This window comes from Rhyacophila brunnea, unplaced genomic scaffold (assembly GCF_057557595.1).
Source record: "Rhyacophila brunnea isolate RB1 unplaced genomic scaffold, BYU_Rbru_1.0 scaffold_15, whole genome shotgun sequence".
NCBI classification, from domain to species: domain Eukaryota; kingdom Metazoa; phylum Arthropoda; class Insecta; order Trichoptera; family Rhyacophilidae; genus Rhyacophila; species Rhyacophila brunnea.
In genome coordinates, this window is record NW_028232806.1 from 38,754,607 (window position 1) to 38,771,074 (window position 16,468).

At 35.2% G+C, this 16,468-nt stretch overlaps 1 protein-coding gene across 1 annotated transcript in view; it reads left to right on the top strand.

The window, feature by feature from the left end:
* glu (structural maintenance of chromosomes 4-like protein gluon) overlaps positions 1-15,384 on the top strand; it is a 34,991-nt gene extending 19,607 nt beyond the window's left edge. The window contains exons 17-24 of the mRNA XM_085942737.1: positions 2,587-2,715; positions 2,938-3,095; positions 7,456-7,594; positions 7,687-7,866; positions 8,085-8,258; positions 8,560-8,807; positions 9,448-9,631; positions 14,942-15,384. Coding sequence (XP_085798863.1) covers positions 2,587-2,715; positions 2,938-3,095; positions 7,456-7,594; positions 7,687-7,866; positions 8,085-8,258; positions 8,560-8,807; positions 9,448-9,631; positions 14,942-15,106 — 1,377 coding nt within the window. The 3' untranslated portion in view covers positions 15,107-15,384. The remainder of the gene's footprint in view (positions 1-2,586; positions 2,716-2,937; positions 3,096-7,455; positions 7,595-7,686; positions 7,867-8,084; positions 8,259-8,559; positions 8,808-9,447; positions 9,632-14,941) is intronic.
* The last annotated feature ends 1,084 nt before the right edge of the window (positions 15,385-16,468 follow it).

Genomic DNA, 16,468 nt, shown 5'->3' on the forward strand with positions numbered 1-16,468 from the left:
CTATAAAATTATTATTGATGCGCCATTCTGTTAATAATTAATTATGTGCGTTAATTCTTTAAATGAAAAGTGATTTTATGAATTAAATCAGTGGTTGTAAAGTGAAAACGAAATTATTAACACATAAATAATTTAAAATTCCTATAATAAATCTTTTGTACTGTATGGAAATACATACGAAAAATTGAGAATAAGTAAATAATAATCTGTAAAATATTTAAATTTAAATTAAAAAATGTAGAATAGATTTTCAAAATTCACGGCCACTCATTTTTATTTCAAGGAAAGTGATGATTAAAATTCTTCTCATTTTAGTCGAATAAAGAACTAAGATTAAAATTTAATATTATTGTGTAGTGAATTAAAACTTTAAATTTCCTCAAAACTGTTAAGTTATAATAGCATATTTAGTGTTTAAATAAAAATGTCTATCCCTGATGTTGAATGTTTGGATTCGGACTATGAGATGGAAAGTGATAATGAAGAAGCTGCGCTAGTAGAACATCCCGACGATGTTGACGAGCCTTCCAATATAGGCAGTGATGAAGGAGTGGCTGAACCGTCTACCAGTGCAGCACCAGACAGTTTACTCCAATCGTAGACTGCGGGTCCCTTCGTGCCGATCACATACGATTTTGATAGTTTCAACTCAGGCGTTAACCCTAGTGTACAGCTCAATGAAAATTCCACAGAAATGGAATTTTTTCGTCATTTTCTTAACAAAACAATAATGAATACCATAGTTAACCATACAAATAATTACCACAACCATATGCTCAACACACAAGCCCACACTCCGAATGCAAGGATCCATGCCTGGTATGATACATGCCCAGAAGAGATGTATGTTTTTTATGCTGTATCAATGTTGATGACAAGAAATCGCCATCTCACAATTGAAGAACATTGGAGTGCTGATCCATTATTAAATTCTAAAATATTTGGCCAAACTATGATAAGAGATCGGTATGAGTTGATTCTACAAATGCTACATTACTCTGATACCCAAATCCCTACTGGAGATCGTCTTTATAAAGTGCGCTCACTTCTTGACCACTGCAGAAAAATATTCAAAGAAACAATGCTACCAAACGAAAATCTCTGCATCGACGAAAGTATCATTGTTTTTAAAGGGAGATTAATATTCAAACAATTTATACCGTCAAAAAGACATAGGTTTGGAATCAAATTATTTGTGATTTGTGATGTGGAAACCGGTTATATTTTAGACTTTATTATTTATTGTGGTGTAGAAACCGAAATAAGTGATAGTGAACTTTTGGGAATATCTGGGGCTGTTGTCACCACTTTGATGAAGGATTATTTTGGTAAAGGGCATAAACTATTTTGTGATAATTGGTACAGCAGCCCAGAATTATTTCAGTTTCTACATAAAAAAAAGACAAATGCTTGCGGCACGGTACGTAAAACACGAAAGTCAATGCCAAAATTTGATAAACTGAAGAAAGGACAAGTAAAATCTCTTAACCGTGGCCCATTGCTCGTGTTAAAATGGCATGATAGGCGGGAAGTGCATATGATCAGTACCATGCACGATGACTCCATGGTACCGACAGATAAAATTAATAGGGCCACAGGACAACCCATTATAAAACCACAATGCGTTGTGGATTATAATAAAAATATGGGCACGGTAGACAAAGCTGACATGATGTTGAGCAGCCTCTCGTGTATGCGAAAGAGTCTTAAGTGGTATAAAAAGGTTGGATTCCACATCATAGATTTATTTTTATTAAATAGTAGCATACTTTACAAAGTTATCACCGGTAAAAAAATTAGTTTAGCTGAATTTCAATTAAACGTAATCCGGCAATTAATCGAAACATATGGCAGTGCCTCAAGACCATCGACATCACAAACTACTCGTGTAGTTAATAACCCAAAAAGAATTTAAAAAACAGAACTCCTAAGACATTTACCCCGTAAAACTCCTCCAACAGTAAATAAAACAAAACCATATCGAAGATGTCGTGTGTGTATTGCTTCAACTACTAAAGATAAAAAAAGAAAAATGACGAACATTATGTGTGAAGCATGTGATGTCGCTTTATGCTCTGTGCCCTGTTTTTATGACTACCATGACAAAATCAATTTTTGAAATATAGTTAAGCCATAAACATTAATTAGGTGTGACTGAAATATGAGACCAAGTTGTAAGGAAATAATATAACAATAACGATTGTGTGCGTTCTGTGTTGGTGTTAAAAAACGTGTGAACATTAATCATCGGCGCAAGTGTCTACCACTTATCCGGTATCATAGAGGCCACTTCACTCTGCGGTATGTACTCCAAGCGTGCTTTATTATGTATGACAGAATTTCTTAAAGCTCTGTTGCTTAATTTACGATCTTTTTGTTTATTTTCACATGCTGTAAAATTAAAAGGAATGTTTTATTATAGCTAGAGCCACTCAGTGGATTTTTAGGTACATTTTTAATGACGTTTCGGTATGATTTATGAATCGTAAAAATCGCAGCGCGCCCGAACAAGTACATGAGCGAAATTATGTCGCGATAAAAAGGTTAATAAATAAAAATTATAATATGTGTTTCTTTATATTTCAGATTCAGGTAAAAGAGCAAACTAGCAAAGCCGCATGCAGTGCAGTCGACGCAAAGAAAAAAGCCGCTCTGGAAAAAACTACACGTGAAGCAGAGACCCTTTATGAAAAGGCTAAGGCTGATTCTGATAAAGTATGACCATATTATTATCATTGCGATTTATTCATATGTGATTTAGAACTATTGTCTATTATTTTCTTTTCACGAACACGAAAGATGCCATGTCATTGATCAAATTCAAAATATTTGACTGAGACGAAAATAGTAGTCTTACAATATCTTCTAATGTACTGACCAATAGTTTATGTGATTTGTGAACTTTGAATTGTATCTAACGTAATCATATGGTTTTAGATTGAAAAAGAGGTCCAGGAGATTCACGAAAAGATTGTGGCGGTTTCTGGAGGAAAGGTGAAATCTCTGCAGAAAGGAATCACGGAGATCACGGGCAAGATTGATAAAGTCCACTCTGAAATTACCAGATTGAATGTTGCCATTAAGACCAGTGAAAGGTATAATTTTCTTACAAATCCTACATGCTTTTTATAACAACTGTTGTGGAATACTAGCTCATGGTCTGAATGGGCTTTGTGGGCCGAGGCCACCTCAAGCTGTCGTCCCTAGTAAGGTCTATCTTCCTCCAATCCGCGATTACAATCACCCGTGCATCCTAGGCCACGCCATTCAACCACTGCAATTTGAGTCTAACAACACTGCTCGCTCTTTGCCCATTCATTGAACCTTACCGGCCCATTTTAGTCAGGAAATTTTAATTCCTCAGAGACTTCGTGCCACACTTTACCTTTCTTGACTCCAAATATCACTTTCAAGACCTGTTTTCAGACATGTTACTGATGATGACCTAACATTTAACGCGGCCGGCGCATAAGTTTCAATACAGAAGAAGCTCTGTCTGCGGTACGTTTTTTCGAAATGTTTTTGTTTGCTCTATCGTAATAAATACGGCAGTAAAAAATGAGATGGTCTGACATTTATTGCCTTCAAACACATAAAGATCGCTGTGACACATATAAAATAGGAATTAATTACCCAATGCACTCAAAAATACACGAACAAATATTTCAGTAACAAATTTCTCACCCATATCTTTCGTCAGCCATGCTTGCAGAATGAATTGGAGCTCTGCGACGCACTGCCCAATATGTGATATGCGTTAATTTCAAGGTACAAATCAATTAATCACACACTTGAATTAACATATGCCCCTTTTGGGTGAGGAATTCACATTAATTATTTTTGATTGACACATTCAATATTTAAATCTTAAGTTTATTATTTACAAAACTCAACACTTAAAAAACACACACAAAAATAGTTTTAAAAATGTTTTGTGGAGTGGTATATTTTATAGCATGGGTTCAAACATAATCCTACATAAGCTACGCAAACATAATGGGAAAGTGTTTGTTTTTTTTTGTTTTTCTTCGAATTGCCACATACATGACATCGACGTCGAGGCTTATCAGTATTTCTAGTCGGCGGAAGTAGCTCTGGCAAGTGTCGTGTCGCGGTTTTCGGCAATAGTCTAATTGGACTATCGCTTGTTGACGGTCTAGGTTGGGGTGTATTTGAAGGGTTCACTTTATATTTATCCACTAATTGTTTAATCACGGTAAGCTGAAACTCACCCAATGTTTGTTTACGTTCTGTTATAAATTTATACAAATAAAATGAATTTAATAAATATAAATCTATCATATGGAATGCCACTTTCTTATACCATTTGATGGACTTACGCATGCACGACAAGCTACTAAGCATCATGTCCGCTTTGTCAACTGTGTAGTCAATGACACATTTGGGTTTTTGAATGAGCTCACCAGTCCTAAAGTTTATTTTTCCTGTTGGCCCAAAAGATTAGTCCTGAAGCGTGGTCAGCATGTGAACGTCTCTTCTGTCATTCCATTTTAGAGCTAAAAGGGGACTGTTGCACTTAGCCTCAGTCTCTCCCTTTTTCAATTTTTTAAAATCCGGCATCTCTTTTCGGTTTTTCCTAACCGTTCCACATGCATTGGTCATATTAGCATGGAGAAATTTAAAAAGCGCCGGACTGGAGTACCAGTTATCACACCACAGTGTATGACCTTTGCCGATATAGTCATTTAGCAGTGTCGTGACGACCGCACCAGAAATTCCCAAAATGTGTGTGTCCTCTATATCGGTCCCTTCTCCACAATAAATAATGAAGTCTATAATGTATCCAGTGAGAACATCACACAGGACGAACATTTTTATTCCAAAGCGATGGTGCTTAGATGAAATAAACTGCTTAAAAATTAATCTACCTTTAAATACTATTATGGATTCGTCGATACACAGATTCTGGCGTGGTATCATTAACTCCCTGAATATCTTTCTCGTGTGTTCCAATAGTAATCTAATTTTAGCGAGTCTGTCTGGGGTGGTTGTGGTTACATTGGGATCAGAAAAATTCAGTATCTCTAAAATAAGCTGGTAACGATCCCTGGGCATTATGTTACCAAAAATATCTGTGTGCAAGTACGGGTCGGTACTCCAATGCTCTTCTATTGACGTGCGCTTATTTCTCGTCATCAGCATGGATACGGCAAAAAAGGTATAGAGTTCCGGCACAGTAGTACGAGGGTGGGTCAATAATTCCTTAGAAAAAAGCATTAAAACAGTTTTTATTTTTGTATTTTTTTTTTATTTCTCAACATAATCTCCTTGGAGCTCAATACACTTGGTTAGACGTTTCTCATTTTTTTTTAATCCGTCAGAAAAATAAGTTTTCAGAAGGTCCTCAAAATAAGCATTTGTCCGATCGATGACTTCTTCATTTGAAAAAAAACGTTGTCCACTTAGCCATTTTTTTAAGTTTGGGAAAAGGAAAAAGTCACTGGGGGCTAAATCTGGCGAATACGGTGGGTGGTCGACCAATTCGAACTTCAATTCTTCAATTTTAGCCATTGATCGTAAACATGTGTGAACACGGGCATTGTCCTGATGAAAGAGGATTTTTTTTCCTGTTTAAATGAGGCCGTTTTTCTTCAATTTTGTTTTTTAGCTGGTCCAATAAAGATGCATAATAATCCCCTGTTATTGTTTTTCCTTTTTCCAAATAGTCAACGAAAATAATTTCACGTGCATCCCAAAATACAGTAGCCATAACCTTACCAGCTGATTTTACGGGTTTCGCCTTCTTTGGACATGGTTTGCCTTCGCAATCCACTGCTTTGACTGTTCTTTCGTCTCGGGAGTATAGTGGTGTATCCATGTTTCATCTACAGTCACAAAGCGACGAAAAAATTCATCCGGATTGCGTTGCATGAGCGACAACAGGGCTTTAGAGGCCACCACCCTATTGCGTTTATTGTCGACTGTGAGCAAACGCGGCACCCATCTTGCAGAAATATTTTTCATGCCCAATTTGTCATGTAAAATAGAAATGACGCTACCTTTTGAGATCCCTGTAACCTCAATTATCTCACTCAACTTTAATCTTCGGTCACTTAACACCATATCGTGGATTTTATTGATCATTTCTGGTGTAGTCACCTCTACAGGACGTCCTGAGCGTGGTTCATCCTTTGTTGATGTACGACCACGTTTAAATTCATTTAACCAGTTATAAATAGTTGCAAGTGAAGGAGCAGATATGCCGTGAACTAAATCCAACTCATTTTTTATTTCCTTTGCTGTTAACCCTTTTATATTAAAATGTTTAATAACAGCTCTAAGCTCAATTTTCTCCATTTTCCATTTTTCCATTTTCCACAAGCAAATTTTTTTTTTAAATGTACGAGAAACACACAACAACCCGACCAATCTGATTGAAACTTCGCAGCATACTGAATCGGTAGTGCCGCTGCATGAAAACAAACCGCTTACAGTACTAGTCGCGCCACCTGTCGGCTTTTCTAAGGACTTATTGACCCACCCTCGTATCTTCCCAATTGTATGACCGCGATTTTGGTCCAAGGTTGGTCACATTGTAAGTAAAGTTAAAAAAAGTGTTTGTTTCGTTTACAATTTTTATCATAATATCACTATTTAAAAAATGTTCAAAAAAGAGACACTCGGGAGAGGTTTCATCCAAGTCATTCGATGTCACTCCAGATCGAAAATCATCGAAATCATGAATAATAGGAATATGTGGCCCCGTTCTCCAAGATGGTAAGAATTCAATAGGCTCTTCGATATCACGCTCCACATCATCTGCATCGCGGGCACTGTCCTGTTGGTCCAATTCGTCTTCAGACATGTCGTAATCCGAGCCCAACTCTTCAATCACGATTGCTCCTTTATTTACATTTTCTTCCGAAATGTTGTTTAAGCACAAATATTTTTTTTAAATTCGACAAAAAATTTGCTATTGTTTTTAATAAGTTTTTCTACGCTGACAATAAACACGATTTCAAACACACACAAGTAATTAAAACCAGACGTACACACACCAGTTATTAATATCAGTTTAAAATTTCACTCAAAGTACGGACACAACAGTACAAAAACGTAATTATAATAATCGCGATCAACACAACTTATATAAATGTTTTTACAATGTTTTATCGAAAATTAATAAACATATAATAAATTGATTTAAACACTAGTCAAAAAAAAGGGTACTATTAAGTTAAAGCGGATACAGCGGAAAACGCATTTTGGGTTTAGTGTTTTTTTTTATCTTTTAACTTGTTTTTTGCAACATTACTATGTACATATTGATGGTTCTATGACATTAACGCATTCACTGTGGAATTACTAATTAATTACCACATTTAAATAACATGCTAATTATATCTAATAGACAGGTAATGGGCAATGCAATAGTTGCGTTGGACGCATGTAATGAGTTAAAAGATCAATATTGCTATCTCTTATTTTTTCTAGAAATGCCAAAAAATCCAAAGAGAAAATTGCGCAGATGGAGAAAGAAATAAATGATCTCGAAGAGAAATTGAAGAAAATGAATGAGGAAAAGAAACAAATCACTTTAGATGGCTCTTGGATGGAAAAAGAACTGGACGATGTAAATATATTCATTGCATCTTTATAATGTCAAAGAAAATTATAAATTGATTAGTTATTGGTCTTTATGGCATATATCGTTTCTAATTTTAGATAGCGGAGAAATTATCAGAGGGCGTTGAGGAGTTTGCGGAACTCAAAGAAGAAATCGCCGGCCTCGTAAAGCAGGAAAACAAGTTCAAATCTGATCGGCTAGAAATTGTTAACACCATCTCCAAGGTGGACAAGTCCATAGACGATCTCAAAGCTAAGATTCCATCATGGAAACGAGAGGTTTGTCCGCGCAGATAATTATTGGCAAAGTCAAAACCTTGTGTGTCTCTTCTTCAAACTGACGTAATTCAAACGACATAGTAGAAGTTGAACATTCACATAACATATTTGGCTGAATTATGAAATGGGATGATATATCGGCTAACAATTATATTATTAGATATGACTTTGTGATTATAATTATTATTAATATATAATTCTATGATTTTTTTGTACAGTTAGGGGCTCTTACCTTGGAAATTATCCCCCTTGCTAATGAAGAGCCCATTCCCCCGCTGTGTAAATATTCAGATGAGGAATTGGAAGTCTTCAAAATCGATGAGCTGCAGAATAAAGTACAGATTCAGGAAGAAAGGCTCGGTGAACATAAACCTAATCTACAAGCTATTCAGGTAACAATTATGTCATCCATGTGATACATAGTACTTATGTACAAATAAATTATCATGTGTGAACCCAATTTTGTCATTAAAACTCTATGATATAGGCATTAAAATGTATTGTGGATGAGAATAAAATATATTTTTGATTGTATCCATATCTGAGCTGGCGATTAATTTAGTAGACATATTTGAAACCAACAAATGGACCAAGGCTGTCACCTTACCCTACACCATCCAAACTATTCATCTAAAAGCATTGAAAACTGTGGATTGTATAATGTATTTGAAACCTGACTATGCCACATTTCAGGAATACAAAGCCAAAGAGGAAATCTTCTTGAAGCGAGCCAACGAGTTAGAAGAAATAACAAATCAGCGGAACGCGATGCGGGAACAGCACGAGAAATGCCGCCGCATCCGGCACACGGAATTCCTTGCCGGCTTCAACACCATCACTGCCAAGCTGAAGGAGATGTACCAGATGATCACTCTCGGAGGTGACGCAGAATTGGAACTTGTCGATTCCCTTGATCCTTTCACTGAGGGAATCGTCTTCAGGTGAGGTTCAATAATTTTGACAGAGGGGTGCCGAGTGAGAGAGAGCGATGCAATAATACTGATATAAGTACACTCCACAATAGCAACCGTAACAATAATCACATTAGCTCTGTCCAATTCGAATAAATCGCATGTTCAATGTTAAATTGTTCCACCATACATAATAACATTTATTTTATCACATGTGGCATGGCAACTCAATAGTAAATTCAGTCCCTGACCAGTTCATTGGATACGCTAAATATTTAGATACAAATTTTACTTTAAAACCAGTAAAAGTGCTGTTTGTCAATGTAATACAGTAAAACTCCGTTAATACGAACATGGTTAATTCAAAATTTTCAGGAAAACTGATAAAATCTAGTTATAGTTAACTTTACAAAATCTTTTTTTTTCCAAGTAATATTAGGTTTTTACCATCCATTTTGTATTTCGATTTTCCATCCCGTCAATTTCGAATTAAGGGGGTTTACTATACAGTGTCTATATTGGTAGGTACACTTAAAATTCCAACTTTATGAAAATGTAAATAATAATGAGGAAAATGTTGAATTTTGTATGTTTGAATGAAACATGTTTCTGTATGTATCTGCAATAATAATATGTTCTTCATAACAATTAATTTGATTTTTTTTTTCAGTGTCCGGCCTCCCAATAAGTCATGGAAGAACATCTCCAATCTTTCCGGGGGAGAAAAAACACTCAGTTCATTGGCTCTAGTTTTCGCCCTGCATTATTACAAACCCACCCCGCTTTATGTTATGGATGAAATTGATGCAGCCCTGGACTTCAAGAATGTCTCCATTGTGGCTAATTACATCAAGGTAAATGAGACTTGTTGACATCTCGATTGCTTTCAAATTATGACCTATTTTACAGTAGTTTGGCAAACCATTTTTATTAGGACACATCATAAAGCAGTGCCCTCGGAAGCATGCTTTCGACATGTGACCAAGTACTAATAATAGTGATTATAGATATGGACATGTATTTGGTCGCAATGGAATACCACACAACACCCATCTGTCTACATACTTATTCTACGGGGTGTAAATGCGAACTCTGGCATTCTTGGTGGTGTTATCCTGTGTGTCCGTGATAGCTATCTTAGAAATCAGGTACATCATTTTGTTCTCCCGAGGTATTGATATATTCCACCTACGTGAGGTGAGTTTAGGTGGTCATTGTTTTATATATTCTTAAAATAGTGTCTACTTATCTCATTCGACGTACATATATCGTCGGTGTTTTGTAAAAAGGGCGAATCAACCATTTTGGCGAAATTGAGATTTTAATGAAAACACAATATGTACCTCACTAGCCTTGTTATGTAAAAACGGCAAACCTGTATCTCTACGGGAAAGTACTTAAAAACGATAATCGTAAGGGCGAATATCCACTTTGTGTTATGAATAAAGGGCGAATATGACATATTGGGCCCTTTAAAATAAAATCTGTCCTAAAGTAGTGGTAAGTGTTATGATGTACGGGCGAATATACGATATTCGCCCTCCCTGCATATCCACCTACATATCAATGCGACTATTGTTAACCTTTCTAACGCGGCAACTGACTTTAGTCAGCCTATACGCGCGAGTCATCCGCGCGTCAGCTGACTAAAGTCATTTCGATTTTCGTTTGCCTAGTACTCCTTTCGGCCAGGCGCGAATAATTCGAACATTGATTTAATTTATTCAGAAATCATCCTTCTCTTGACATCTGTCAATGGATAGCCTAAACTTTTGTTCTATCTAATTTAAATAAATATTTTTCGGGAGCGTGTCTTGAATAAAAAAATATCAGTCATCGGGCCAATTCAAATTTGCCGCGTATATAGTGTCTTATCGCTTCTTAGTGCATGTGCGTCGAAGACATTTGACTGACGTGTTTGTAACGATACGAGTTTGCGATATAATAAGTTATATTGTTTTTTAATGATTGAAAAACTATTTGGTGCGTAAACTGTTAAATAGAATATTCGAAATTTACATTGATCAAAGTGAATTTACAAAATATTTTTACAAAAGGAATGCTTTTGGAGATTGCATTCATTCGCCTATCTGCTATTATATTATCCGCGAGTAAATAGTTTCGGAAAATAATTTGAACAAGGTGTCATTTAAATATACCTAGGAGTCCGCGATTCAATATGTCTCTTTGTTTATCATTGATTAACATTTTTAAATACTATTTTCTGGTTATAGAATTAGGTGAAACAGACAAAAATTATTTATTTACCCTAGTTATCAGCCATTTATAAAGAAAAGACACGAACAATCAGATGCCCGTTCCCGCATAAATGCGGAAATTGTCGTATTACGCTACACCAGGTCCCGCGCTACTGAATTTTTATACACTGCGCGGCAAATCATCGTCTGCTGGTGTGAGACAGACACTTGAGAATTATTTTTTTCGTAACACTATTCAAAAGGGTTTGATTCATGACTACTATTTTTTTTTATGGAGAATTCTTCTTATATTTATAGTCGAAAATAACTCGAGTTACTTACTATCATGTCATTATAATAAAATAAGAGATTACCTATTCTAGTACCAGTGGGTCTATTCTATACTTATCGACCGCTAAAGTGATAAAGTAATAAATATTATCATACTTAGGGTAGGTTTGTATCAAAATGTTAGCACTTATTGTAACAATTACACGAAGTTGGTTTTTATTGTTGCAATAAGTGCTATATTTTAACAGCACCTATCTTGCTGCTGTTGAAATATCGCACTTATTGCAACAATAAAAACCAACTTCGTGTAATTGTTACAATAAGTGCTAATATTTTGATACAAACCTACCCTAAGTTTGATACTATTTATCACTTTAGTGTTCGATAAGTATAGAATAGACCCACAGGTTATTGAAGTAATATAATAAAAAAAAAAACAAATGAACTTGAAAATAAAATTGTGGTGACTATAAAGCATTTAGAAGTGCAAAAAGTGTTTGAAATTTAATATTTTACGAATTGTAATAGCCTAATAGGTATTCGAAAAATAAACCGTTTTGTTATAAACTATGTGTCATTCGATTCCATTCAGTTCGGAGTCAATGGTAGGTACAAACCAGGCACTGGTGGTAAGTACATTACTCTCAAATAGCCAGTAGTTCTCAAGGATGATTTATTTATACTCGACCTGCAGTGCTGCAATGTGTATGGGAGTTCAAATAAAAGTTACACAGTTTGAGATGTCCTGGATGCTATAAAAATGAGCTATTTATGACTGATATTTTTTTAACACACTCAACAAAAATGCTCATAAAAGTCATAAACCATATTATTATTCATTATGTGTATGACATATTTGTCGAAATCGTAGCCGTAGACTATAATACTGAACTGTTCTTACACTTGTTAATCTGTCATCGACGCATTAGTCCAGCACCATTTCGTAAGTGTCATGGCGCCGCTCGAGTAAGCCGGCATTTTTTCAATGAAGAAATCTTGTTCGTGATTTCTTATCAGTTTTAGGCGACGAATGTTTATTTTTAGAGTCACATAAAATATTAGGTTCTGTCATAATCATTTTTGAACTTGACTCCGATTTTTTACTACTCTATTTGTGTATGTTTGACTGACATTTATTACGATTTATTGATGCTTGAAATAACAACGCGCACTGTTGTACTAAGTCGGGATTCGTAACGCTTAGAAAGGGTTAAATCAAAATTGTCGAGTTCGCCCAACGTCACTATAATTCGTGTCATTTTACTAATGACAAAGCTTATTGGCGGGATTGTTTTTAGAAGTTTCCTCAGTGTAATTTATGGCTCGATGACATTGAGCTACTTTACAAGCTGCTTGTCGGCGAGTTTAAAAGTGGGTGAGTCAGCGAGTGCGATTGTGATGATGACACACAAAACTTTCCACTCGCTTAGAAGCCAGCAAGCTATTGATTTGAAACCATCAATTTTGGTACTATTTTGACAGGACGTATTGAGTAGTTAATTTTATTACCGGCTGGTTTGCCACTATTGTCTACTGCGCAGACGCAGATCGGCTCACACGCCAGCGTGTAGCGTGTAAAGTTGCCCGGCAGTCAACTTTTATCGGTAGATTGTTTACAATCTGCTTGTTAACTTGTTCGATGATGACACTGGGCAACTTTACAGGCAGATTGTAAATTCGCCAACAAGCAGCTTGTAAAGTAGCTCAATGTCATCGAGCCATTAGTGATAAAAGAATGTTTTAGTTGAAAATTTGTTAAACAATCGTTTGAAATATAGTTATTTGCTTTTTCTACTAATGCGTCAATTACATTGAGCTACTTTACGAGCTATTTGTTGGCGAATTTAAAAGCGGGCGATTCAGCTACTGCGATTGTGATGATGACACGCAAAACTTTCCATTCGCTGAGAAGCCAACAAACTAGCGACTATTTTGACAGAACGTAGTTCGTTTTTTACCGGGAGGTCGCTACTACGCTCTACTGCCCACACGCCGGCGTGTAGCGTGTAAAGTTGACCGGCTTTCAACTTTTCTCGGTAGATTGTTTACAATCTGCTTGTTAACTTGTTCGATGATGACACTGAGCGACTTTATAGGCAGATTGTAAATTCGCCAACAAGCAACTCATAAAGTAGCTCAATGTCACTGATGCGTAATTGAACAGCATTTGTATTCAATATTAAGTATTCATCGAGTGATACAACATACTTTACCTCAAAATGAGCGAGATGTAAGTTTTCTTGTTTAATTTTTCGTGTTGTACAGTTGTTAAGCAAATTTGGTTTCGATATGTAATATACATTAAGATAAAATACCGGAAATCAGGCTATGGAAAGAAAAAAAACAGCTGAGAGCCGCTGGAAAAGAGTATAAAACTGCGGCGGGAAATGTTGTTCAACAAAGGAAACGATTTAATTTTTTCTGCAGAAAATGTACATATTATAAATTCAATGATAGATTTTTGGGGAATTTCGGAAACTCGGTGAAAACGATGGCAACCAAGATGAACGGAGACAATATATTTCAGATAGTATTACTATTGAAAACCCCAAAAGGCAGCGTGTAAACAATATTTCACACAATTTTATTCATTTTGTATCTCCAGTCCAGTTAATTTGTTCTTACTTAATAAAAAATAATCTGATGTTCCATAACTATTTTGATTAGGTATAATATGCCTTTTAAGGACAAAAACACTCTTAATGTTTACTAGAATATGGTTTTGATTTAATTTAACTTTCACTAATATATTGTTTTGTCTTGTAAAAGTTTAAATAAAATATTATAAACATAATAAAATTACTTTCCTTATAATTATTCCCTAAGAAACCCACATATCTAAGGGCGAACGTGCAACTGTTCCGTATTTTTTATCACACATAAAGGGCGAATATCCATTTAAAATGATTTTTCCGACCTTTTTATAAAAGTTTATACATTTTTTTTATATTATCAAGACAGTAGTTCCTCTAAGCTTTATTATGTATTTGTTAGAAATTTATAATCATCCATAGGTAATTAATAATTAAATGTCAAAAGTTAAAAATCCTCCTCCTGTAAAATAGCATTTTGGTTGATTCGCCCTTTTTACAAAACACCGACGATATGTACTTCATAATTTTTGTATTTGCTCTTTATACTGGTTTTCATGTCATGAATGTCTTGAATTTGCAATTTGTTAAATTCACTGTATGTAAATAAATAAATTTGAATGTTGACTTTCAAAGCCATCATTACCGGGTTCAAACCCACATTTTTTTTTGATGAAATTTTGATCCAGAGTAATAACCCAATGAATTCAATGAATAGCTATCAACCATTTCTTATTTAATGAAGTCATATGCATGAAAGATAAACCATATTCTTCGCTTTTGAACAAAGAAATAATTTACCTTGTGACCAATCACTAACTCGTTTACTACTAATAATCGTCACCAACTATTTTTTTCAATGGTGTTAACTGTCAATTCGTGGTGAAGATATTGTATTAATCAAAATAAAACACAATATGGACGAAACCAGTCCTTATTACTATTAAGCTTCATGGAATAAGTACTACGTAGTATGATTGATTTTAATTATTTAATAGAACTAAACAAATGTTCAAATCATTCTCCGATAACAGTGCATTGATTTCTTTGACAATCTCACCAATTGTGGTTTTCTTGTTTGCAGGAAAGAACAAAAAATGCCCAATTCATCATTATCTCTCTCCGCCACAACATGTTCGAGCTGGCCAATAAACTAGTGGGCATCTACAAAACCCAAGACTGCACCAAGTCTGTCACTTTGCTCAACACCACGGAATCTAACCATCCAGAAGAATTGAGAGCTGTTTAATTTATACTATATAATTAAATCTCACCATTTTTTTTACATGAGATGAAAAATATAACACGATGCATGATTTGTTCCTTTGTCAATAATTGATAGAACCTAACCTGATTTATTAAAATCTGTACATACATTTTGTAAGGAGTTTTAGTTTACCTATATTATAAATAAATCTTATACAGTACACCATTGTTTTTTTACATGAGATGAAAAATATAACATGCATGATTTGGTCTTTTGTCAATTGATAAAACCTAACCTGATTTATTAAAATGTGTGCATACATTTTGTAATGATTTATTTTAACCCATTGGAGACAATTAGCGCCAACAGAGAATGGTAAAAATCAATTTTTTATAATTACTTAATAAAAAAGGATCAAAGAAGGAATGAAAAAGAGGGATATTCTGCTACATTACATCAAAGTACATACTCCACTTTGAGCTATCATTCCAATTACATACAACGTATTGAGTTTGATTCTTTCAATTCTAACATTATCCCAGATGTCAATACATTAGAACCTCGATATAACAGACAAATAATGCGAGTGAGGGGGTGTCCGTTAAGGTTACATGTAAATTGTACGTATTACATTTCACCGTGGCACAGTTCGCCATGAGGTTATTATCGTAAAGAGATGACTGTATACTGTAACATGGTCGCTGATTTCGGTAGTTTCTATTACGTATTTCATGGGCCCCACATCGTGAAGCCGGCCCCCAGGCTAGGATCTTTGGCGGGCCCCCCTACCTATCGCTAAGGATAAAGGCAGTGTGATGCTCTACAGTAGCGTTTTGCAAATGGTGTAAGCGGTAAAATTAATGTGTATGTTTAGTGTTTTATTGTATATTTTAATACATCCATTTGAATTATGGAGATGTTGAATATTGATACACAATTAAAAATTGTATCGTACAACCACATAACTTTAAATAATATTATTACTGAAGGAAAATAGCGCCGCAGGCGACTATTTTTTACTATTAAAGCAAATTTTTGATGTGTTTATCTCACTTATGCGGTCGTCTCACTTCGCTGGACCCCCAGGGTAGAGCCCTGTCAGCCCCCCCTTGTGGAGGCCATGACGTATTTTGTAAGTGTTTTAGGTACAAGTCAGTTTACAGCAAGCCAGGCGGGAAACCGCGCCGATTTTGGAAGAATTTATGAATTCAACAATGAAAACCTAACCTAACAATAAATCCAGTATATCAGCTATTTTCAAAATTTGTTTGCTGTTGGCTTCATGTAAACCGACAAGGTACTGTATTATACGACCCAAAAAGGTTAGACGGTCTTTAATATACGACCATAATATATTTCTGATTCATTTTACGGTGAAGTGTGATACGTCGAACTGCATACGTA